Source organism: Rousettus aegyptiacus, unplaced genomic scaffold, assembly GCF_014176215.1.
Source record: "Rousettus aegyptiacus isolate mRouAeg1 unplaced genomic scaffold, mRouAeg1.p scaffold_m13_p_1, whole genome shotgun sequence".
Lineage (NCBI taxonomy): Eukaryota > Metazoa > Chordata > Mammalia > Chiroptera > Pteropodidae > Rousettus > Rousettus aegyptiacus.
This window is the reverse complement of record NW_023416284.1, coordinates 118,849,181-118,874,368: the sequence shown is the minus strand read 5'-3', so window position 1 is coordinate 118,874,368 and position 25,188 is coordinate 118,849,181. Positions and strand designations below refer to the sequence as shown.

Sequence of the window (25,188 nt, the reverse complement as noted above, 5' to 3'; positions counted from 1 at the left end):
TGGAGCTTGTGGTTGTTTTAAATCCCACCAAAAACAACCAACCAACCAACCAACCGACAGCAATAACTACAAAACCTAAAACCTTCTATTGGCAGCCAGGCTGTGAGCTTTCCAAGCCGAATATTTTTCCTCCACTTTTATTCGGATGTAATTGACATGCTGCTCTGTAGAAGTTTAAGTTAAAATCGTTTAATGGCTTGACATACCCATATTGAGAAGTGATTACTACACTAAGTAAACATCCATCTCCGTCTAGTTACAAAAAAATAAAAAAAATTAAAAAAAAGTTTTTTTCCTGGTGATGAGAACTTTCAGGACCTATTCTCTTAGCAACGTTCTGATATGCCAATACCGCAGTGATGACTACAGTCCTCGTGTACATTACCTGCCGCACTTCTAAACCCGGCGCACGCACACCGCCAGCTCCGAACACACGCAGCCCCGAGCCCCGCACACACTCCCACCTCCGCTCTCAGCGCAGGCGCCTCTCGGAGCCCCGCAGGCACCCGGGCGCGCGGCCGGCGCCGCCCCGTACCTTTCTCGCTGACGCTCTCGCTCTCGAGCTCCACGTCCTCACAGCTGGTGTACTCCGGCGTCGACACGCCCTCCTCCTCCGAGCTGCTCACCGACATCTGCCTCTTCTTGCCTCCCCTCTTGGACCGGTGCGGCTTGGGCGGGGATGGCCGCACCGACTCGGACTGATCAGAGCTCAGCGAGTCGTTCCGCAGCATGGTCTCCACCTTCTCGCGCTTGGCCTTGCGGAGCAGGACGGCCGAGCCGGGGTCCAGGCGGCTCTGCTTCCTGAGGGGCTCCTGGGCTTTGGGCTCGGGAGCGTCCGCGGGGGCCGGCCCATGCCTGGGCGCCGGCGGGCTGTGGTTCGTTAGCGGCTTGGCGCCCGGCGCCCTGGCTTCCGCATTCCTCTCGGCCGAGTAGGCCCGCGGCGAGTCGGGCGGCGAGGCCCGGGCGGCGGCCGGCGCGCGTTTGCCCGCCTTGCTCTCGGGCGGCGCGGCGCCCGCCTCGGTGCGCGGGAGCGCCACGTCGCTGTGGCGCCGCTCGTGCCTCGCGCGGGACACTCGGGCGTGCATGCGCATCTGCTGCTCCTCCAGCGGCGCTTTCACCGGGTACCGCGCCAGGTTCGGGTCGCTGCGGTACCTGGTCTGGTACTCCTCCTCTTTCCGTTGCTTCTCCTCTTCCGCGGCTTTCCCGTCATCTCGTTTTTCCGGCACGTCGGGGTAGTCCTGGGACCGCCCCTTCTCCAACCTTCGGCTTTCCCGCCTTTCTTTCCGCTCTCGCTCTTCCATGGCCCCCTCTCCCTGCTGCACCGAGGACTTTGGCACGCGTTTCCGCTCGCTCTTCAGAGCAACTTTGCCATTGTGCTCTGAGAGCCCTGGAGTCTTCTTCCTGTGATATACAGAGGAACGTCAAGGAGAGCAGTGTGTGAAGCTTAAAGTGAAGACGAGCCTTTCCTATTCCAGATTTAAATCCTTTCAAATAATTAGTTATATTCGATGTCTAATTAAAAAGCTACATGACGGAACGACATTAAACCTGTATATCTGATTAATTTTCTAAATAAAGCTCTTTCCCATTACAATATGTTCAGGGACTTAAGAACTGGTTTGCACATTTAAAATTCTCTGTGAATTAACTAGACTAGATAAAAAGCATCAGTAAATTCAATAAATGAACAAGTTTTATCCTAACCACTGGCTTGTGAATCAAAGACTAAAAATGTGGTATAGGTAATAATACAGGAGCAAAAGATAATATGCACATCAATTCGAAACTAAATATATACTTGATATCTATTTGGACAATACATGTGGATAATCTTATAACAAAGTTTTAAAGAAATATGAATACTAGTATGTTCAATTCATAAATCAAATCAAATAGCACTTCTTCAATAATAGAACAAAACTAATTTTAACAAACTCATGTGCACCCAAACACTTTTTAAGGGAGTTGGTTAGGGAAAAAAATGGCTGAACCTTAACCTTCATTTTACCTTCCATGGACAAAAATAATAGAAATTGAAAAATTTGAAATTATTATTCATTTTTACTCTCTCCTTTTCCTCTCCCTCATTTCAGAACAGTCCAGAAGAAGAAAACAGTTTTGTCTTCTACTTTTATCCTGTTGTAGGCACTTGCAAAGATAAAAGGAAGAGGGCAATCTTTGAATCTTATAGATATATCATCGGGTTGCTCCTTTCCTCCTTTCTCTGTACATTGGCATGCTACCTGATTTTGCAAATTTTCACCAGCTATACCAGCAGTTACAAAAAGTAGGTGCCTTAGCATAGCATTACGATACTATACAATCTACTATGCATTTAAAATGGAGACAGCCTGAGATTCTTTGGAATCCCGAGGTCCATAGAGAGGGCTTTCCAGAGGGAATATGGTTTGACTGGAAGTCTAAAAGCAAAAGCCATGAACAAAAATTGAGAAAAAAATACGAGATGAGAAAAATTCTACTGTAGGTTACCAAAGTAGTAATTGCTAAAATATGTGTCAGTTTGAGGAGAGGCTGGTGAAAAAGCAAATGAAAGGGATTTTCATCAGAAGGTGGAATTGTAAGAGTAACATTGTAAGGGACCTAATATGAACATGTATCAACCATTATCAAATACAGTTTTCATAAAAGCTGATGATTATACTGCAAACATTTAGTAGCTCATTAAGCCATAGGTGATCTGGTTAGAAGTTTATATTGAGTCAATTTTTCTCGAAATGCTGATAAATAATGCTGACCCTGCAGACTTCATATAAGGGTTAAATGAGACACCATCTGTGAAAATGCTTTATGAAAAGATAAAGTATTTGCAAATGGAAGGAGCACTCCATACTCTGATTCTTTGCTTCACTGATTATGCCTTTTTCTCACCTCTACCTTTGTTTCACTTCCCCTAGCTCCTGATGAGTGTACAAAATATCATCAAGAATTCTTCAATAACTTAAAATAGACTGAATTCTTTCAGTCTTCCCTATCTATCTTGTCTTCATTGATTTCTTTATTATTTACATAATTAGCAAGTAATTTATATAATCAGTAAGGGACATTTGCCCCATCAACCTTTTTTGATTTCATCTAAAAGATCAAAACAAATAGTCTCTTCTCAATTTTTATTCCTGAATTTTTAAAGTTTTTTAAACTACATGTCAAAAATAGGATTAACATTTTCTCTTCAGAAACTTTACAGCACCAAATTCTGTATCTTATTTAAAGATATAATTTTCTGATCAATCCCAAACTGCACCTTCAATATTTTTATCTCTTCTTAACCCATAACAGTTTGTCACCAAAAGCTATTACTAATTCTTCCTTCACTTAGGGTATCCTTTCTGTCTTCTCTTCACATAATTTAGGTACACTTATTCTGTCTTCCTGTAATGTTCTCTCCTACTCTGTTTACCTAACACTACAACTCTTGGATATCCTACAAAACTTAAATTAGAAGGCACCTCCTCTTTCCTGCAGCTCCCAAAGTACAATAATATATTTTCCAGCTTTGATCAAATCAGCATTCTGGTACAAATAACTGCCCAGGTGTCTATCTTCCCTAGGATACTGTGTAGTATCTTCCCTAAGGTCTGTGAGAAAAGGGATCATGTCCCGATCATCTTTGTACCCTCTGGTTATTGGCACAATAGAGTAAATACACAATGGCTACTGGCTGAATAATAGGTACATTCATCGAATGCCTACCATATGCCGGTATCTGAACAGATGTTCTCATTTAATCCCTGCTACAGTCCTGGAAGGTGGGTTGTTACTGGCTAATATAGCAGAGCCAGGACTGGAATCCAGATATGTTTAACTCTGAAGTCCTTAATCATTTATGGGCTTTGTTTGAAAAGAGGAGCAAAAGCCTTCCTTGGAGCCTAGTCTCCCACCCAGTGGGCTAAATAAGTGTTGCACAAACAAAAGCAGCCAAGCCTACTCTTAGCAGTGGTCACAGTCCCCAACCCACCAACCTCATGAAGAGATGTACCCACACATCCTCCAGCAGGTCAGGTTTTGACATCATGTTCTCTCAGGGCATACTTTCAATTAAAGGACTATAATTCTATAAGTGAATAAATGATCTAATAGCTTTTCTGAATTAAGGGTTAGAAGTTACTAGCTCAATCAGGTGAATTGTTTACATCTGTGTACAACATGAAAGAGAGCTGCTCAACAAAGATCTCCTACGGTATGATAAACAAAGCACCTCTGGCCTGTTACTGTCTTCCATGTGGGGCCTGAGAAGGACCTCTTCCAGACATTTCTCTTAGTAGCAGTTAAATTCTTGAAAATGTGTTTGCTCTCAATGCAAGATCTTGCCTTTTGCTTATGGGGTTAATGAACTATTACCTCTCTCTTGGAGGTTCACTTCTAGACCTGGATGCAGCCTGCTTCTGTTCAGGCCCCATGGCTTGCTGTGAGGGCTCAGCCCCTTTGCTCCTGTCTGGTTGTGCACTGGGAGGAGCCGTATCCTGGGACGAGGCAGCTGCTGTACTCAGTGGTGTCTGAGACCGTGATCGCTCTTGGAGCCGTGCTTTCTTTTCTCTGGGTACCTCAGAACCAGCACCTGTAGCTGTATCACTCAAGGTTCCATCCTGACTTGGCTGCTGAGGGCCACTTCCAAAGAACCAGGCCCCAGATTTGGTTAAGATTTCTTGTTGCTTTCGACATAAATTGCATACCCACATAACCTATTTGAAGAAGAGAGAACAATATAAATTTTATATGCCATTTGGAAATAACTTCATTTTCATTGCATTGAAATATCTTTTAAGGAAAAAAGTATGGCTGTCATCTTCATATTTATTCATAAATTTCTTGGGGAAATGATCTTTGCACAAGTCACAATCAAGTATATGAATGTCTGGACCAGGACCCATCTGCAATCATAGTGCCTCTGTGTAACCAGGGTAGAGTTTTTCTTGGCATTCAAATCCTATGATTCTGAGTTTCTTTCTACCATTTATCCATCTCATTTTGTATGACTCACTCTGAAGTTTCATTTAAAATATAAAATGTTCTAAGTGGGGTAGTTGATTGTTTAGGAAAATGTTTTAAGGAGCTATAGAATTAATATTTAAATACATAAACATCAGTGTCTCCAATGATTTAGATGATATGTTTTTTCGAAAATCATCCATTATTAAAGTGAATATTAAAATATATTCCCATGAAACAAACCATAAAAGATAGGCACAAAAGAAAAGGTCAAGCTGTGTATTTTCTCTAGTTTTTTAGTAATAAACTAACATCAAGTTTATTTTATGCTATTAAACATAATTTTTCATGCACATATTTACTACATCAATAAATCTGGGGCTGGGTTTATTCATATGTGACAACTCCGATATAGTTTCCTCTAGGAGAGCTATTTTGGAACAGTCATTTAGAAACATAGCCACTGATGAATTTTAAGATGTATGACCACTTAAAATAAATCTATACATCTGCTCTGCTCTTGGTGACATTTAAAATGAATAAAATAATGAGGACAATGATGATAACAGAAATTAGTACTAACAGTGACACCTGGCAGATATCGAGCTACACTGGGTCCCTGCAGGCCTGTGAGCCTTCTCTGCAAGTATCACCAATAAATATCTTTGCTTCGTGGTGCAAGTTCATTTCGCTGCCTTAGTTGATTTCCTTTGCATACACTTTTGTTTTCCTTTGTACTTCAGAAACAACTCCTCCAAGAAAAACTGATTACCAAGCTCTAGGCCCTCGTTTTCACCAATATTAACTCAGTTAACAGTTATTCAAAAATATCACATAAGAATGAATTAATCCTAGATACATTAAGTGAGAAAAAAATATGAATAAAAGAAGAAGCTATGTTTACTTGGCAGAAAGAAGAACATGCACTACTGAAAGCATTTAGATGGATAGGAAAAAAATTATAACTGTACCCATGATATTTGACAAAATAAAAGCTAAAGTGAAAATAAAAAAAGAGAGAGAGAAAAGTAATATATATTTTGACGTAGAAAATATCGCAGATAAACTGTGGAGAACTACTGCTTTCCAAGCAAAGAAACTGAAATGAATTAATAATATAGGGAAAACTAAGACTCAGAGATATTTACAAAAAAAATTTAAGATTGTTGAAGATTAATTTACTCCTCTACATTTCTTTAGATCATAAAATGAACTAAGTTCACAAAAGTATAGATATAACATCTACACAATGTATGACAATTGATATCGCAGAATTCCCATTTACTAAGACGTTAAACAAGATGAAGAATGCATTGTGTAAGCCTATATAAAAATAAAAGATTTGTGGACTGTATCTTCAATTTCCAAATAAGACTATATTATACACAATGTATCACAATCTTTTTAAGTCATAAATAAGGCTCTCAGAAGTCCTGATTGGTTATATGTAGACATATCGAGGATCATATTATAGGGGGATATGCCCTAGGGCCTGAACTTCCATGCACAGTGACACCGATTCTTCTCTGCCCAGACCCTGGAAGGGAATAGGTGATGTGCTTCCTTGTTTATTGTCTCTTGAGGTGACAAGACGGTGATGAGCAGGTTTGAAACCACACCACTTACAGCAAGTACTCACTTAATGTTGTTGATAGGTTCTGCAACTTTAAGTAAAATAACATAATAAAACCAAATTTACCATAGGCTAATTGGTATAAACAAGAGTTAGGTTCCTATAGCATCTTGTCAACATTATAAGGAAATGCTATTAAAGAAATAACATTACTTGAAGACCTGCTGCAGTTCAAGGATATTGGTATGAAACATTGACTATTTTACATCAAATAAGTGGACATTAAATTTGTATTTATTACACTAATTATAAGCAAAATATTATCATCTAAATTAAGTCCCTTTTTCTACAAAAATATTAAATCATCCTTAGGACAAATGTGAATTTTCTTTAAAACCATAAAGAAAAACACAATTAAATTTACAATTAATACAAAATTTCAAACAGGACTTAGCAGAAAGAGGCAAAAAGGAGCATAATAATACTGATAGAAAGAAGGGTAAAGAAGGCTCTTCATCATACATCTTTATATTTTCTAGAAAATTCTTATTTTGGTTACCTCACATTTTTCAGTGTTATAAAAATGGGCCAGTGAAAAGTAATTGTCAGATTTGGGAAAGTTCCACATTTTTAATATGTGCAGAATTGCTATAGGATCAATAAAAGCAAACAAAATATAGTTATTAATTATAGTTAAATTTAATGATTCATTTATTATTTCAGATTTATTGACAAGCATACAGTTAGTGGGGAACAGAAGAAGTTACTTTAATTAATATTTTCAGACTATTATTTATCCATTTACAGCTATGTTTCACTAGTTTTGTCTATTTTTACCACTTAGGAAAAGTATTTTTTTAATTCCAAATTTTTCTCTATGTTTTATTTTCTTGTGTACCACAACATTTTTAGAATTATATTTCAAAATTAATTATAAGTGTGGTCAGTCTATCCTCCAATTTGAAAGCAAAATGAACTATATTAAAGTCAAAATATTTTTATTAAAATATCAATCTCAAAATCAAAACTAGTTACATAAATTACTCTTGCCGCAAAGTTTAAAACTAAAAAAGAAATTGTTTATATGAATTGTAAAGAAAATATAAGAGAATATAATAGAACATTTTGTCATACTTTTCAACAGTTTTTATAAATCATCACTGACATGTATGAAAAGAGACAAATAGTTGCTAAGAAGTATCACAGTTATGTGTGTTTCTGAATTCAGTATTAAGTATTATGCTTGCCTGAAACTATATAGATAATCCAAAAGTGGAATGGGGAGCCTTTAATTTTTTTTTAAAGAAGGTAAGACAATTACTTCTACCAAAAACATTTCTATTTATTTAGCACACACACACACACACACACATACAGACACACACATGTGCGTGTGCGCTCACACACACACACCCCTACCTTTTAGAGACTGCACTATGCAGGATTATACCCGATTAAGTACCCTGGGATGTGTTCCAAATTAATCTAAACTAAAACTGTTCTGTGTAATAGCTTAACAATGTACGGATGTTAAGCAACCAAATACAAACTCAAATGAAAGATTATTGTGATGTAACATAGCTTCTGAAAGTCCATGCCATACATCAGAAATGTGAAAAATATTTGAAAATTTATTCTGACCTTTTGCTCTAACAGCATTTTAAATCCATCTTTGCCACTTAATGAAGCCTTAAGAAATACAGATCATTTTTAAAATCCATAGGAATATTTTACAGAGAAATAAAAATTAAACACTCCCTACTACACACACACGTGCGCACGCGCGCACACACACACACACACACACACACATACACTCACACAAAAGAGAATGAAAATATATATGAATTCCATAGATAAAACCATAAGTTTGGCAGAAAAATGTTATTCAAGTAGAAAAAAATACTTTACACTTGCCTTCACATGAAATCTTTATAAAATCAGAAACACAGAGCAGAAGAAATGTGCCTTAGATATACTTTCAATAATATTACTAAGTTGATTCATAACAAAGAGGTACAGAATTCTTACATTAACACAATACCTTGCTTATTGTATTAAGAATCTATCTGAGGTATTTAGTATCACAACATGAATAAATATAAGCATGAAGTTCTTTTAAACAAAATAAAAGAATCCATGTCTAAATTTTCATTCCATATTTTATACATAAATTTTAAATATGACTTTTATTTAATACAACACTTTATTCGAAAGTTGTTACACTACCATTTTGAAAAACATGCAACAGAAAACAGGAGATATTCAACTTCACTATAGATGCTGCAGTTTCTGAATAATTTTACTTATTTTTCTGACTTTATTCAGTGAAAGCACTCACTCCAGCAGAAACTGGGAAGAAAATTATAAAGGTTGTATTTCAGCTTTGTTGACAACAGTTGATGAAATAGTAGAAAATAATTGACAGAGTAGGTGAAAATGAGAGTTTTCTTTGGTACTTGTTTCTGTATGTGTGTTTCTGTTATTGTTGTAGCTATTTCATAGCTTCAGTTTATTTCTTTTTGTAAGTTTATAAAATGCATGAAGTGGATTTATGAAAGAAAATATAATATGGAATATGCGAATTTAAAATAACAGATTCCACAGTATCTTCGATTTCTATTTATTTATTTAGTATTACAGCATAAATATTTCCATGTGATTCTAAATGTTTCTAAAACAATTTAATACTACAAGTATTCTGCAGAGATTATACATCATTTTCTTAACCCTTAAACTATTTACATTTTTTCACATTAACACAGAATGTTGAAGTGAAAAACTGCTGATCAAACTGATTTCATATTTAAGGTCGTTTATTTTTTAGAATGTATTATAAAAATCAAATTGTTGGGCAAAACACATTTAAGACCCTTCTGCTATAATCACTATGCAGTATTTAGGGTTCTCGGTATATTTTGCAAAATTGCCTCCCAGAAAGTTGTGCCAAATTGTAACCAAAACCTGACAACATTAGTTCTGCGCTTTAAAATCTGATGATTTTTAACAACATATAAAAAGTCACTGCAGATATGTCTTTAAACTAAAGGCAGATGTTATTTTTCTTTGAAATATAAAGTGCCATACTATACATACTTATGATTTCAACAAACATTTTTAAGGGTCTATTATGTGGTAGGCATTGTTCTAGGCACTAGATATACAGCAGAGAACAAAATGGACAAAATTCTTGCCTGTGGAATTTATGTGCCAAAGAACACAAAGATAAAATGTAACAGCAAATATATGAGACATGATAGATGAAATAAATGAAAGAGAAGAGGGTTAGAGCATTCTGTGTAGTGGTGAGGTTCAATTTAAAACTGGTTGGTCAAGGGAAAACTTAATTGAGAAAGTGATATTTGAGTAAGAATGAGATCTGGCAGTTATCTGGGGGAAAGTATGTCAGGCTATAAGAACAGCAAGTGGAAAGGACTTTTAGGTGGCTTATGCCTGTGTCTTCAAGGAATAGCTGGAGCCAAGTGTCAGGTTAAGCAGTGTGAGATGGCTTCAGTAAAGCAGCAGGGGTCAGACTGAATAGGTCTTTGTAGGTCATAGCAAAGACTGACTTCTATGAGAGTAAAAGGGAGCTATTGGAAGGTTTTGAGCAGAGAAGTGACCTAATATATCTTAGGTTTTAATATGATCTGTCTGGTTGTCATGTTGAGAATAAAATGTAATGAATCAACTGTGGAATCTTCATGAATTTAATTCTAATACTGCTATTATTACTGTTTGGGCTCATCTTTGACAAATAGTTTCCCCATTCCTTTAGGTTATCTTTTTGTGGCATCTTGTTAGAGGTACATCTTCTTTTATACATAGCATAAGACTGAATTGTATTTTTTATGCAATCTAAGAATCTGTGTGTTAGTAGTATCCAAACACACACCAATCCTTATTATCTGTTCTGTATGACATTATAAGATGTTCCTCCATTCATGGAAAGTAAGTGGGTACACCTGTACTCTGGATCCCACCCCCATCTGTCCAGTGAGTACTTCACTCCATAACTGAACTAACTATTCACGTTCCTGTGTCTTCAACCTTGTCTTCTCTATTGCTTCTTCCCTCATGGCATATAACTATTAAAATAAAATAATCAAGACTTTTCTTCTAATAAAAACAATTCTTTATACCTATTACCCCTCTAGTCATGTTTTTTTCTCTATCCTCTTCAAAGTCAAGCTACTTGTTAAACTAAATTAATACCTTCTTCACTTTCTTACACTCCATTTATATCTCACATCCTTCAAATCTGACTCCATTCCCCCAAATTGTATTTAATTATTTTTCAGAGATATTAATGATCGCTTCCATAGTGCTAATTCCACTTATGGACACTTTTTAGCCCTCCTCTTACTGAAGTGTTTTGAGTAGTATTTGAAATTCATGACAATCCATCTTTTTCTGGCTTTTGGATCTCAATGACAACTTTTGCCCTGGTCCACTTCCAACTTGTATCACTTCTTCTTTTATTTCCTGCTAAAATCTCGCTTATTGACTGTTCTTTTTAAATGTTGGTGTCACACATAGGGCTCCATTCTAGTTCCTCTACACTTCTTACTCCAGTAGATTCCATGAGAGATATAAGCAGGGTCTTCATATATTTTGATCACAACCCCTTCTGAAAAATTTTTTTTGAGAAGGCATATACAATAAATGGTATCATACAGAGTAAATTCTCTGATTAAAACACAATTAAAAAAATAACTCAAAAGTAAGAAATAGCATAATTTTGGAAATTAAGCAACACATATAAATATGCCAAGGTCAAAATATGCCAAGGTTAAATTATGCCAAGGTCAGAAAAATAATAAAAAATTACAATTACCAAGAGACATCACTACAGATATTAGATTCATTAGAAAGATAAATAAGAGAACATTATGAATATTATGTCAATAAATTAATTAACACAGAATAAATAGAAAAATTTCTTTAAAAATCCAAATGATCAAAACTGGCACTAGAAGAAATAGAAAACTTGAATAGGCTTTAACTGGCAAAAAAGTTGAATTCATAATTAAAAGGCAACTTACAATGAAAATTCCAGAACCAGCTATCTTCACTGGAAAATTACTTTAAACATCTTTAAAGAGTAAATGATACTAATCTTACATGAACTTTCTTTTTGTTAAATGAATAAGTGTCTAAGGCCATGCCACCCTGAGCAAGCCTGATCCCATCTGATCTCGGAAGCTAAGCAGGGTTGGGCCCGGTTAGTTCTTGGTTGGGAGACCACCTAGGAAGACCAGATGCTGTAGACATAAAAAATAAGGGATTGTAAACTGACAAGGTCCTTTCCATCTGTGAGGTCAACCAAGGGTTGCCTCGCCAAAAATAAATAAATAAAAAAGAGGAACAATTTCCATTTCTGAACTCATTTTATCATGTTAGTTTAGCCCTAATACTAAACTCCTAATACAAGGAATCTTGTTACAAGAAAATAAAATTAAAAGCCAATATCCCTCTTATAAACAATTATACATCAACAAATTAGACAAAGGAATAGAAAATAAATAAAATCCTAAAAATATTCAACTTTCCAAACTGAATCATGAAGACCAATTACTTGTAAGGAGAATGAATCAGTAACGGGAAATGTCCCAACAAACAAAAGTCCAGGAGCATACAGCTTCACTGTTAAATTATGCCAAAATTCGAAGAAGATTTAATACCAATCCTCAAACTTTTCCAAAGAGTAGAAGAGAATAAAATACTTCCAAATCCATATTAGGAGGCCAGCATCGCCCTGATACCAAAACCAACCAGGACACCACAAGAAAATAAAATTACCCGCCAATATCTCTGCTGAACATGGATGTAAAAATATTCAACAAAATATTAGCAAACTGAATTAAACAGTATATTAAAAGGATCATACACCATGATCAAGTGGGATTTATTTCAGAGATGCAAGGATGATTCAACATTCACCAAAGAGTCAGTGTGATATACCACATTAACAAATTAAAGAATAAAAATCATACCACCATACCAATAGATGCAGAAAAACATTTGACGAAAGTTAATATCCATTTATGACAAAAACTCTCAACAAAGTATAGAGGGAATTTACCTCAACACAATAAAGGGCATATATGACAAGCCCACAGCTAACATCAGATTTAATGGTCAAAAGGATGCCAACTCTTGCCACTAAGCATAGTATTAGAAGACTTAGCCAGAACGATTAGGCAAGAAAAAGAAATAAAAGGCATCCAAATAGCAAAAGGAATAGGTAAAAATGACACTATTTGCTAATGACATGATCTCATATACAGAAATCTCTAAAGGTTTCACTGAAAAATTGTTAGAATAAACAAATTCAGTAAAGTTGCAGGATAAAAAAATCAATATACAAACTGTATATTTCTATACACCAATAATAAACTATAAGAAAGAAATTAAGAAAACAATTTTATTTACAATTGCATCAAAAGGAATACCAAGCGATAAATTTAATTACTGTACACTGAGAACTATATGATATTAACAATAGAAACTAAAAAAGACACTAGTAAACGAAAACATATTTTGTGCTGATGGATTGGAAAAACTAACATTGTTAAAATGTCCATACTACCCCAAAGTAATCTATAGAGTCAATGCAATCCCTATCAAAATTCCAATGACATTTTCAGAGAAATAGGAGAAATAATTCTAAAATCTGTATGGAACCACAAAAGACCCCCAAAAGCCAAATAATCTCAAGCTTTATTACAAAGCTATAATAATCAAAACAGTATGGTATTGGCATAAGAACAGACACACAGATCAATAGAACATTATAGAGAGCCTGGAAATAAAGCTAAGCAAATAGCGTCAATTAACTTACAACAAAGGAGCCAAGAATATACAATGGAGAAAGGACAGTCTCTTCAATAAATGGTGTTGGGAAAACTGGACAGCCACATGAAAAAGAATAAAACTGGATCACTATCCTAAATCAAACACAAAGTTAACTCAAAATAGATTAATGACTTGAATATAAGACCTAAAATCATAAAAGTTCTAGAAGAAAATATATGCAGTTAGTTCTTTGACATCGGTGTTGGTAATGATTTTTTTTTTTTTGATCTGATGCCAAAAGCAAGGACAACAGAAGTAAAATCAATAAGTGGGGCTACATCGAATTGAAAAGCAACCACACAGCAAAGGAAATAATCAACAAAATGAAAAGCAACCTACTAAATGGGAGAAAATATGTACAGGTCATATATCTGATAAGAGGTTAATATCCAAAATATATAAAGAATTCATACATCTCAATAAAAAATAATCTGATTAAAAAATGGGCAGAAGCTCTGGATAGACATTTTTCCAAAGACGACATGTAGGTGGCCATATGTGTCCAACAAGCACATGAAAAGATGCTCAACATTACTAATCATGAGGGAAATCCCAATCGAAACCATTTGTTGTCACCTCACACCTGTTAGAATAGCTGTTATCGAAAAGAAATAACAAGTGTTGGCAAAGATGTGGAGAAAAGAGAACCCTTGTGCACTGTTGATGGGAATGTAAATTGTTGCAACAATTCTGGAAAACAGTATGGAAGTTCCCCAAAAAATTAAAAACAGAAATACCATACTCCAGCAATTCCATTTTGGAGTATTGAAAAAAGAAGAAAACACGAACTCAAAAAGATATATGCACCCCCTTGCTCACAGCAGAATTATTTACAATAGCCAAAATACAGAAACAACCTAACTACTCATTGATGGGTAAATGGTATTTCATTATGGCAGCTCGAGCAGACTAATATAAAAACCAAATAAATATTGACATAAATCATATTTAATGAATGGAAAACTCAGTATTGTTAGGATGTCATTTAGCTCTAATAAGAGGCACTAGTAGGAGCCAGAGGCCAAGAGAGAGAAGTTTGGGTATTTTTTCCCTCTGTGTTACTGGTGGTTTAAACAATGACTTCATCCCTCTGTCATTCCTCTTAGGGGGCCTCCTCATTCCTCTGTTCTCCTAGGGCCACAGTAGTACCATTTCTTTCCCTTCTTCTTCAGACTAGATGTGCCCATGGCCTCCCAGCTTCAAACAAGCTCAATCTCTAATTAGATTAATGCAATGCGCCTCAGCCCTTACTACCTGGAAGAAGCAAAAGTACTGTTTTTAATGGATAATAACATCATAAGAGCCTCAAATTATATCTGTAATATTTCATGAAAAATATAAGGCATCTATACAAAAATTACTATGGATACCAGGGGGCAATACCACATAAAGACAGAAAGAAAGAGAGAGAGAGCTGGAGATAGAAAGACAGAGAGGGGCAAAGAGAGACAGGGAGAAGGATAAGGAGAAAGAGAGGGAAAGTGAGAGATACAACATAATGGGAACAGATCCACAGCAGATCTATATATTGGAGTTATAAGACACATACTTCAATATGTTATTCAATATATTCAATAAGTTAGATGACAAAGTGGAGAGCCAAACACTATATAAAAGAACCAAATGGAAAATCTAGAACTGAAAAATAAATGAACTGTAATAATTAAGAACTCAGTAGATCAATATACTTTCAAATTAGACAAAACAAAAGATAGGATTAGTGAACTCAAATTAGGATAAAATATGCAGGCTAAATTAGAGAGAGAAAAAGTATATTGAAATATAAAATACGGATGATTGTAAGAGATATATGAAGCATGGTTAAATAGGTTTAACATATGTGTATTTGGAGTCCTAGAAAAAGAGAATATAGAGTATGGAGCAGAAACAATAACCGAGGCCCTGATATTCCAAAACCAATTGCTATGGACTGAATGTTTCTGTCCTCTTCATATTCTTATGTCGAAGCCCTAATCCCCAATGTGATGATATTAGAGGTAGGGCCTTTGAAAGGTAACTAGGTTTAGATGTGAGCTGGGGACCCCATAATGGGATTAGTGTCCTTAGAAGAGAAAGAGACCAGAGCTCTCTTTCTCAGCAAGATAGAGTGAGAAGGTCTGTGACCCAGGAAAATAAATGCCAAATAGAATTTTATAATAGTAAAACATATCCTTTAAAAAATAAGACCATTTCTATTTTAACAAAAAGTGAATGTGTTACCTGGTGAACCAACCACAGTAAAGGAAATATTAAGAAAAGTTTTCAGCAGAAGAAAATGATACCAGATGAAAACAAAATATGAGAAAGAATGGAGAGCAACAACTGATAAATCTAAATGAATACCAAGGACAAAAAAGAATTTTTTAGAAACTTTATCTTGTAGAATAAATCGTAATAGCATAGAATGTTGGAGGGGTAAATTGTGTTAATGTAATATATAGTTTTTGTATTTTCCAGAGAGAAAAAATATATTAATATACATTAAACATTAATAACCAGATTCTGTGGATAAACAAAATAGCAAAAGAATGTATTACTAACAAGCTAATGAAAGATAGAATGCTAAATATAATTAATTCAAAAGTAGATAATAAAGGGGAAAATAGAAAATATAAAGTAAGATGAAAAATTTAAACACAAATATAGTGCTATTCATAGGATATAAACAATAAATTTTCCAATTAAAAGAAATATATCATCAAACAGAATTTTGCAAACAACCTAACCCAACTATTTGGTAATTTGAAGAGATACTCCTGAATATAGGCTAAAGAGATATTAAATGAAAAGAAAGTAAAGGAAATATCATGCAATCACTAAAAACCAAAAGAAAGTGAGTGTAGTTATATCAGACAAAGTAGATTTGATGCAAGAAAACATACTAGAGATAACAAAGGTTCTTTTCATTACAATAAAAGATTAATCCATCTAAAAGATACTAAACTCCAATTTTATATGCATTAACAACATAGTCTCAACATATATAAAGCAGAACTTGACAATTTTAAAAATAGGTAAATCATAAGTATAGTGGGAAATATAAACACATCTCTAAGTAATTGATAGAATATGCACAATAAAAATCAGTAAGAATGCAGAAGAGTTGAACAAAATTGACCCCATTCATACATCTAAGTAGAACTGTGAGCATTAACTGCAGAATAACAAATGTGTAAATGTGTGATTCTAAAAATACTCTATTATATTTGGTACAATCCTCCCCCAACATACATAAAAAATCCCACCAAGATTTTCTGAAAAAGCATAAGGTGATGCTAAAATTACTGAGGGATTGCTAAAGGCTTATGAGAACCAAGAAAATCTTGAAAAAGAGAAAATTTAGAGACTTACAGTTTTTACTCTATTATCCCTATATACAATCAAGCAGACTGTATTTTTTTTATTTGATTAAATTTATTGGGGTGCCATTGGTTAATAAAATTGTATAGGTTTCAAGTGTACAATTTAATAATACATCATGTGTATACTGTATCGTGTGTTCACTGTACAAAGTCAAATTTCCTTCTGTCACTATGCATTTGACCCCCTTAACTCCTAGCTACCTCCCGCCCTCCATCCTTTTCGTTTGGTAACCACTAAGCTGTTGTCTGTGTCTATGAGTTGTCATTTGTCTTATTTGTTGCTTTCAGTTTTATATCCCACATATTCTATACATGAGTGAAATCATACGGTTCTCAATATTTTCTGCCTGACTTATTTCACTTAGCATGATAATCTCAAGATCCATCCATGCTGTCTATAGCCATATACTCTGAATACATCCGATCTCATCTGACCTAGGCAGCTAAGCAGGGTCAGACTTGGTTAGTATGTGGGTGGCAGACTGCTTTTTTAAACCATCTGTGTAACCAGGACAGTTGCACAAGTATCTGTCTATTATTTAGGCAGATGCTTCTTATGTATTACAAAAAAAAAAATCAGTATAAGATACCTATAGTATAAGACTTATTATTATTTTTTTTAATGCAATCACCTGACTTAAGCTTTGACGACCAGAGGCATCACTTCTAAGAAGGCAATCTCCCTTAAACACACCTGCCAGCCAAGCCAGTAGGTTAAGGGCCGGCAATCTCCCCCTCCTGAGGCTCCTTTGTTTTAGAGATCTTGATCGATTTCAATAACTGAACATTTGGCCTGCTTGCTTTTCTCTTATATTTTAAATTTAGACCCCATGCTGGACCCAAATAAAAGCAGAAGCCCACAGATCTCTCTCTCTCTCCCCGACTCCGGACCCCAGGCTCCTCTTGCCCTCCGCTCCCGTGACCTCATTACATGGCCCTAGGTGTGCCATGTAATTTCCAGGACTTCTAAGTAATACACATTTTTTTCTGAAGTTTCCTGTTGGGCATCTTGTAATCATAGTCCAGCCACAACATTGGTTATTGACAGTCAGACTCATACAACAATATCTGTAAAAGATTCACAATGAGTTTATGCCTTGGTAGTTTATGTCTTTCTGGTAGCCTTACTGTCATATAATTTATTATTTTAATAATGTAGATTAATAAAACGTTAACTACTTGCAGATAAATTAGTATGTATTTGTAAGAATTTTCACATTAATCAAGTGGTTTCTTTTTCCTTTGTTAATTTCTCATAATATGTTTTTGATACATTTTTGCATTTCTATTAATCTCTAGCTTTTTTATTGTTGTTGTTGTTATCATTTCTATTAAGCTGTGGCTCTTTGAAGGCACGTCTTTCTTCTTTTGATCCTATAGAGCAACCGTCATATGCTCTAGGCATAACTGATGCTCAATAAACTTCTATTGAATTGTTTCCTTTGCATTTTACAGTTGTACAATTACCAGTTGGTCAATTGTCAGTAAGCATAGCAATACACTACTCATTACGAGCCAAAAACCTCAAGCAAAAGAAAGAGGAAAGATTCTTTTTTGTAAATGTGTAGCTCTTTCCATGGGTAATTATCCTTTCAGCTTGCAAATTTATAGCTCTTCTTTTCATGTATCTATATATGAATATATATTTTTTCTTTCCAGGAATCAAGTAGTCTGCCAAGCAGAGACAATTCATCTCAGAAAAGCAAAGATATTATGAAGCAGCATAATTACTTGCATATTCAAGCTTATAATTAATTCTGTGCCTTTATTAAGTGAGAGTTATGTTATCAACAGTGTCTCCTCCTACATCTTTTATTTCTAGTGAGCATGCAAATAAATGCATGTTTCAAATTTGACTATTTTAAATTAAAAAAATTTTCTGTAACATAATAACCACCTGTATGAGCAAATGCATAAATGTAACTATTATACTCATAAGATTTTCCAAAATAATACATTTAAGGAAATAGCATTACAGATTGGCAGGCTCCATCTATAATCCTCAGTAAACTTGCATTAAAATAATGTCTAATCAAATTAAACAATTGGCTAATCATTTTATGCCAGCTTCCCCTTGCCCTTATGCTGAATCCTTCCTAGGGTTATTCTGGAACATTCTCTCTTAGTGCAGCAAATACATAAATATAGCTTTGTTTGACTATAGGTATATTGCTATTGTTTTTATCTGATTGGTTATATAATGTAATAATGTAAGTTTTGGTTTTGTTGCATTATTTAATGTAATCAAATTATAATTTTTTTCAATATGTTTAAAGTTAATAAGGATTAGAAAGTGGTCATATAAATTTTTCATTTTTAAATTCTATTTTGTTAGAAAAATAATATGCTATTGTAGTTCTTGAAAACTTAGGGATTTATTAAATTCTTGTGATGTAGTTCTTTCAAATGTCAAGGGTCAGCTTACTGGCTGCTTTAGAAACCAACATATATCTTAATCGAGAACAATAATTTAAAGGTGAAAAAAAATCAGTGAGTCTAATTCCCTTATTTTGCATATGAGTAAACTGACTCAGAGAGGTCATGAATTGCCCGAGTTTTCACAATATAATTAGTTAGGAGATTGTCTGGGGGGCGGCATGGAGGAAGATATATATTCCTTACTTCATAATTTAAGGTTCTATTAGTGACACTATCTCCATGAATGCTGTGATAACAAAACAAACAAAAAGAACAGACAATCACCTCATGTTTACTTCAGGGCCTACAAAATGAGGTTGAGACAGTTCCCATGTAAAGTGAACAATTCTGGCTATACTAGCTTGAGAGATTCTACACAATAAAATGGATTTATGATTAGTGAGGCCACGGAGGTCAAATATCTGCTATAATTTTACTCATAAACATGAGAAAGAGTCTTTGTGCCTCAGACTCCAATGTCTATATTATCTCACATCCTAACATTTCATGAGGACAGAAAGCACATCCTCAAATTCCTACTCTACATAGGAAAAAGGTCAGTAGCCTTCTATTCTTCCTTATTCTCTGACAGAGAACTATTAGACACTTCACAGAAATTCAGGATCACTGACGCATTGGTAAGAAGTCATTCTGATTTATAAACCTTTGTAAAAAACATAGATGGTTTTAAAGAGACTATCTTATCAATGACTGACTGCTTGAATAAGACTTAGTAGATGTATAATGAATAGCTGTCATTTTTTGTTGTTTCTCCTTTTTATTTAGTCTTGGATAATGATTTGCTGCTTCAACAATGTCTGTCTGCATAACTTGCTGCAGTGGAAGACATCAGGCAATCATGAATTTGTCCCCAGAAAACTGTGGCCCAGGATGCATTTACTTTTAGTTATAAATGGCTTTTTCTTTATTCACCTTTTTCTTATCTTTTTCCTCAACATTTTCTATATCCATATACATTATTCTTTAATTGCAAAAAAAACTATAGATGGCTCAGAGTTTTCATTCAAGTAATAGGATCTTATCCAGTAATACATCATTTGTTGTTAAAGTCTCATACTTCTAGCAGAAAAGATGGAAATATAATCAAGAAGATGCATTTACTGCTTTGAGAAATTAGTTATGTCCCCATTTGTCATAGTATGGAGCCATGCTCTGCTCACACTGGGGTTTGATCTTCATAGGTAGCACTGAACATTGGCTGAACATCTACACTACACGATGGAGGACAAATCCCAAGTTCATCAAGGTTTCAACTTAATGCCTTCCTCTACCTCCCCTCAGAGTCATAATCCAAGACCACAGAAGCTATGAAATCCTGTACACATATCTATATTCCATTGTTGGCAAACTCTTAACTCCATCTCTGCACCAAGTTTTCCTACTCTGAAACTGGCCACTCTTCCCAAATACCAGAGCCATATGATTGAGACTGTCAACCTGGTATTTTGTTTTTGACTCCCTTTTTGATGCCAGTTGCAAATTAAAATTGATGATCTCTTCCACCAAACTATGAACTTAAACAATTTTCTATTTTGATATGTCTTATTAATTGAAACAGAAACAGGCCCGATCCCACGCACATCCTTATTTTAAAATGTATTTCTCCAGGAAAACATTGCCAACCATTTATATAAAAAGAAATTACATATATTTCCACTTCTAGCTTTGGGATAAACATTATATTCAAGAGCATTTTACAACTGCCTATGTGCTAGAAAGAAATTGAAACAGCTTTTAATAAAAAACAAACAAAAAAACAAAACAAAACAAAAAGAACAGAAGGAAATAGACACACCAATCACCATTAACACTGTATTGTGGACATAAGTTGATCTAGTACACACTAACATATCACAACTAACATAATCATGGTCATCAAAGACTTGAAAAAATAGCTTGCTTAATAACACTGTAGAATGGAGAAAGCTTTTTGTATAAATTCTATTTCGAATAAATTAACATTGGCCTAATTTTCACTGTGTGCTTCATGTAGTAGGTAACTTTTTATGCCCTCCCTAACTCCATGTGTATTATTGCTGGTGTAGATGTTTACCAAAAATGCCATCTATTTTTAAGGTTTTATAAAATTTTTGTATAGTGTTCTCTGGTCGTTTATGTCTCACTTGCTAACAATCTTTCCATTTTAATGCGCTGTTTAATTACCTTGGAAGTGATATAACATAGCAGAAACACCCGTCATTGCAAGATGATTCTTGGTTAATTTTAAGCTGGAGTTAACCTCACTTCTGTATACATACACTGAGAAAAGTCTTCAAACACTCATAAAAACCAATCTTTTCATTACCGTTGTATATGATCTGGAGGTAAGTTCTGATAGATGTTAAAAATAAACACAAATGTTTACTACTTTTGTCAGTAAATGAAAAGATGTCATATTACAGATCAGGAACTTACTGTCTAACCTGTTAAAAACATAGCAATTATTTTTTAACGTTCTGCTACTTTCTGTTAGAATATCAACTTAAAATAACAAAATATCTCATATTTTGTTCCAAGGAATGAATAATATGTTTTCACTTAGAAAGGTAAACATAGTAGAAAACATAGTTTTTAGAGTTAAGTATACCTGATTTACTGCCTTTTAAAATACAGTAAGTTGATTTACCTTTCTAGGCTTAAGTTACCTCCTCTGTATTTCAGGGCAATAATACTTAAATTGCTATTTTTTTTTTTTTTGGCTAAAAGGAATAATTTCTGTAAGGTGGCTAGCTCATGCTTGATATTTAGAGGGAGGAAGATTAATTTCCCCTTACATATTCATTTTAAAATTTTAAAATAGTAATCTCTTCTAAGACATCATTAAAATTTTTTAAGACCACTAGGGCATATGCAGAATTTAATAGTTGGTTTAAAAGCATGATATAAAATATTTTATCAAAAGAATGCAAATTATAAATATTTTTATTATCAGAATGTTAGAACTTGAAGGAAGTTTATAGGCTATCTAATTCAATATCCATCACATCCCAGGAAAGAAAACTGCATTTAAATTACTTGCCCACAGTGACACATTTGATTAACAGCTCAACTGAGGTGAGAACAAGCCACTTTAATCCAAGTCAAGTGACTTTTCCTTTCTATCAGCATCCTCTTTTATGCCAACACTGCTCTAAGCACACTAAATTCTGAAAAAAACATATATTTAAAATACAAAAAGGAATTATTTTTCACTATCCTTAAATGCCTAGTTAAAATTTTAGAATATTAGTATTTATTCTTCCGTAGGTTATTTAAATTGTGTAGTAAAATGTAAGTAACTTTATAAAATACCAAAATGTGAGAAAAATTAATTAGGATCCTCCTCACCCCTTATCGTTTAAAAGAAATTTTTTATTCTTTCAAATACTGATCATACTGGTCACTATTCAACACTAACATTCTCTAGGAAAATGTAACTTTTTAATGGTATCTTTGCTTCGAAATGCAGCCTCTAATTTACCAAGTAGAACAATAATGGATTCTAAAACCTACTAGTCAATTGACTTAAATACTCATAGCTTGGAAGTATATTTAAATCTTTTTTGGGAGGGTAGGGTTAGGAAAATTAATAGCATAGAAAGCCCATTTGGCGCTACTCTCTATTAACAGCATGCTGATGACCGCCAAGCACAACTGACCAACAACCGTATCATTAGTGCTGGGGAGAGGTTACATTTTATCTGTATTATTCCTGGAAGACATCTCTTAGACCACCACTTCTCAGTGAATCTCTAGCCAAAGTCTTGAACTGTGTTATTCAATAGCTAACTTGATAACTGTTCCAAATAGTTTGTTAAATTCTCTAATAGTGAAAACAATACTGAGAAATTATCTGTTCCCAGAGGATGTGTAAATATTGTTGTGGGGATGGGTATTAAAATATATATATTGTTGGCAAGACAGAAACTCACACTCACTCCAAAATATAAGATATGCATAACCCTCTGCTCATTAATTGGCTAACTTAGTAAAGTATAAAGTTTTTTTCCTGCCATTCTGAGGAAGAAGAAGGAATATCACCACCTTAAAGAATGATTCTACACTTTTACTGAAAAGTAGAACTTTTCATCTACATTACAATAGAAAAACAGTTCTACTTTACATATGATATAAATGTTGATGTTTCTTAAGGGGAAAGATAAAAATATAAACCGAGAGACAGTAACTTAATCTTCAACAACCTAAAGATGGGAAGTGGAACGTGAGATGCCGTAACTGATCTGAACATCTATGGGCTGTGAGAGGTCTGGCAGTGCTGAGACACATAAGGGGAGTCTGCTTTTCTGCTGGAGAAATTGTGCTTTTTCTCATAAACTCAAAATAAAAGTAACCATTATATGGAGCTTAAGGCATTAAGTTTTAAATATAATAATCATACCAGGTAGAAATATTAAACCATGTATTATGTTATATAATGAGATAGTTCCTTTCCCAATACTTTGTAACTTCTGCCAGACAAATTACAAAGTATTCTTTACAAATGCAAAGTGTGCTGAAATATCTTAAATCGATTAGATATCTAGATATTCTCACTACAGACTGCTCTGTCTCTGTTTAACTGTCTCTGTTACCACATTATCTCTGATCTCATTCTGTTATCATTAGGCAGATAGGATTACACATAAACTAGAACAACAGTGTTTCATACTAGTAATTACAAATTTAAAAACAGTGATGCAAAGTGAAGAAAAATATTTCTTTAAGGAAAAAGTTTAATTAAGTGAATTTAAAAAAATCAAAAGGAAATGTTACAGTTAAAGAAATGATTACTATTTGTTGTAGATTACTAATTGGAACAGTTTGCTAAACCAATATAAATCCACTTGGTCACAAATCAGATGTCCATAAGAACGAGGGACATTTTTTCCTCTAGCACAATATTGAGAAGGGAAGTTGTCTCTGGTCTGTTTAGACCAAAGCTATAGTTATCCTACAAAGTTAAATACAAAGAAATTAACTTGCTGTTTCCTTTATTATTGTTCATGTAACACCTTAAATCACCCTTTAAACTTCTTACCTATCTAAAATGAAGGTCTTTAATTTAGTTTAGGTTTAGTCTTGTTTAGGTAGTTTGAAGAATGTAACTAAAACTACACTCCTTTATTAATTTGTTAAAGTGAGAGATTGAATTGCATTTGATCTGTGATTTTTAAAAATAACTTAATAAAACAGCAATAGACACATTAGGGAAATACATACTTTTGGGGAAAAAAAACACTAAACATAAATAATTAAAAATAAAGGTAAAGATTAAAATTACAATCTAAAATTTTCCTTTCATACAATATCTGATAACTATGAGTTCATTCATTTAATAGTCAATGAATATTATTTAGTGTCTATTATGTGCCCCATATTAATCAGGAAATAAGTCCCCATTATCACGAAGTTTATGTTCTAGTTGGAAGAAGCAGACAATAAAAAGATACACTGAGACTATATACCATGTTAGGCAATGCTGTAAGAAACATAACTTGGAATAAAGGACCAGGGAGGGGAGGTATGAGTGCTCTTTTAGAAGGAGTTTTCAGGAAGGACATCTCTAATGAGGTGTCGATTGAACAGGAGTTGTATGTATGAAGCACATTCTAAGAATAGAGAACTGTGAGTGCAAAGGCCTTCTGTGGTGTGTTTGTGAACAGCAAAGAGACTGGTGTGCAAATCTCTCCTCATAGGTATCATACACGTATGTGTGTACAGAAGTTTCTATTTAACTATTACAAAATACAACACTGCAATATTCCTAGGATTTAAAAATATGAAAGTAGGATTGCTCATGTAAACTCATTTTAAATGTTGATAAATGCTAACGAATTGTCTTTCAAACAGGCTGTACTAATTTACTTTGCTACAAGCAAAGAATGAGAATGGCCATTTCTCAAAATCTCCAACAACCCTAGGGGTCATCAGTCTTCTGAATTTTTGTCAATCTGATAGTGAAAATTATATTTCATTCAAATCATAGGTTTTTCTTAAAGTACTTCTATGCTGCTTTGTAATAATATGCCTTAT

At 34.4% G+C, this 25,188-nt stretch overlaps 1 protein-coding gene and 1 pseudogene across 49 annotated transcripts in view; one reads left to right on the top strand and one right to left on the bottom strand.

The window, feature by feature from the left end:
- The window catches only part of RIMS1 (regulating synaptic membrane exocytosis 1), a 414,008-nt gene that overhangs the window by 182,971 nt on the left and 205,849 nt on the right, over positions 1 to 25,188 (bottom strand). For 35 of the 49 annotated variants that reach the window (XM_036219329.1, XM_036219333.1, XM_036219350.1 and 32 more), the window contains 2 exons: positions 4,360 to 4,700; positions 536 to 1,401 (listed from right to left, as the gene is read on the bottom strand). In XM_036219329.1, the coding sequence (XP_036075222.1) occupies positions 536 to 1,401; positions 4,360 to 4,700 (1,207 nt within the window). Of the gene's footprint in view, positions 1 to 535; positions 1,402 to 4,359; positions 4,701 to 25,188 lie in introns of those variants that run through there. The other 14 variants (XM_036219368.1, XM_036219361.1, XM_036219372.1 and 11 more) reach the window with 1 other exon arrangement.
- On the top strand, positions 11,672 to 11,790 carry LOC118606600 (annotated as a pseudogene).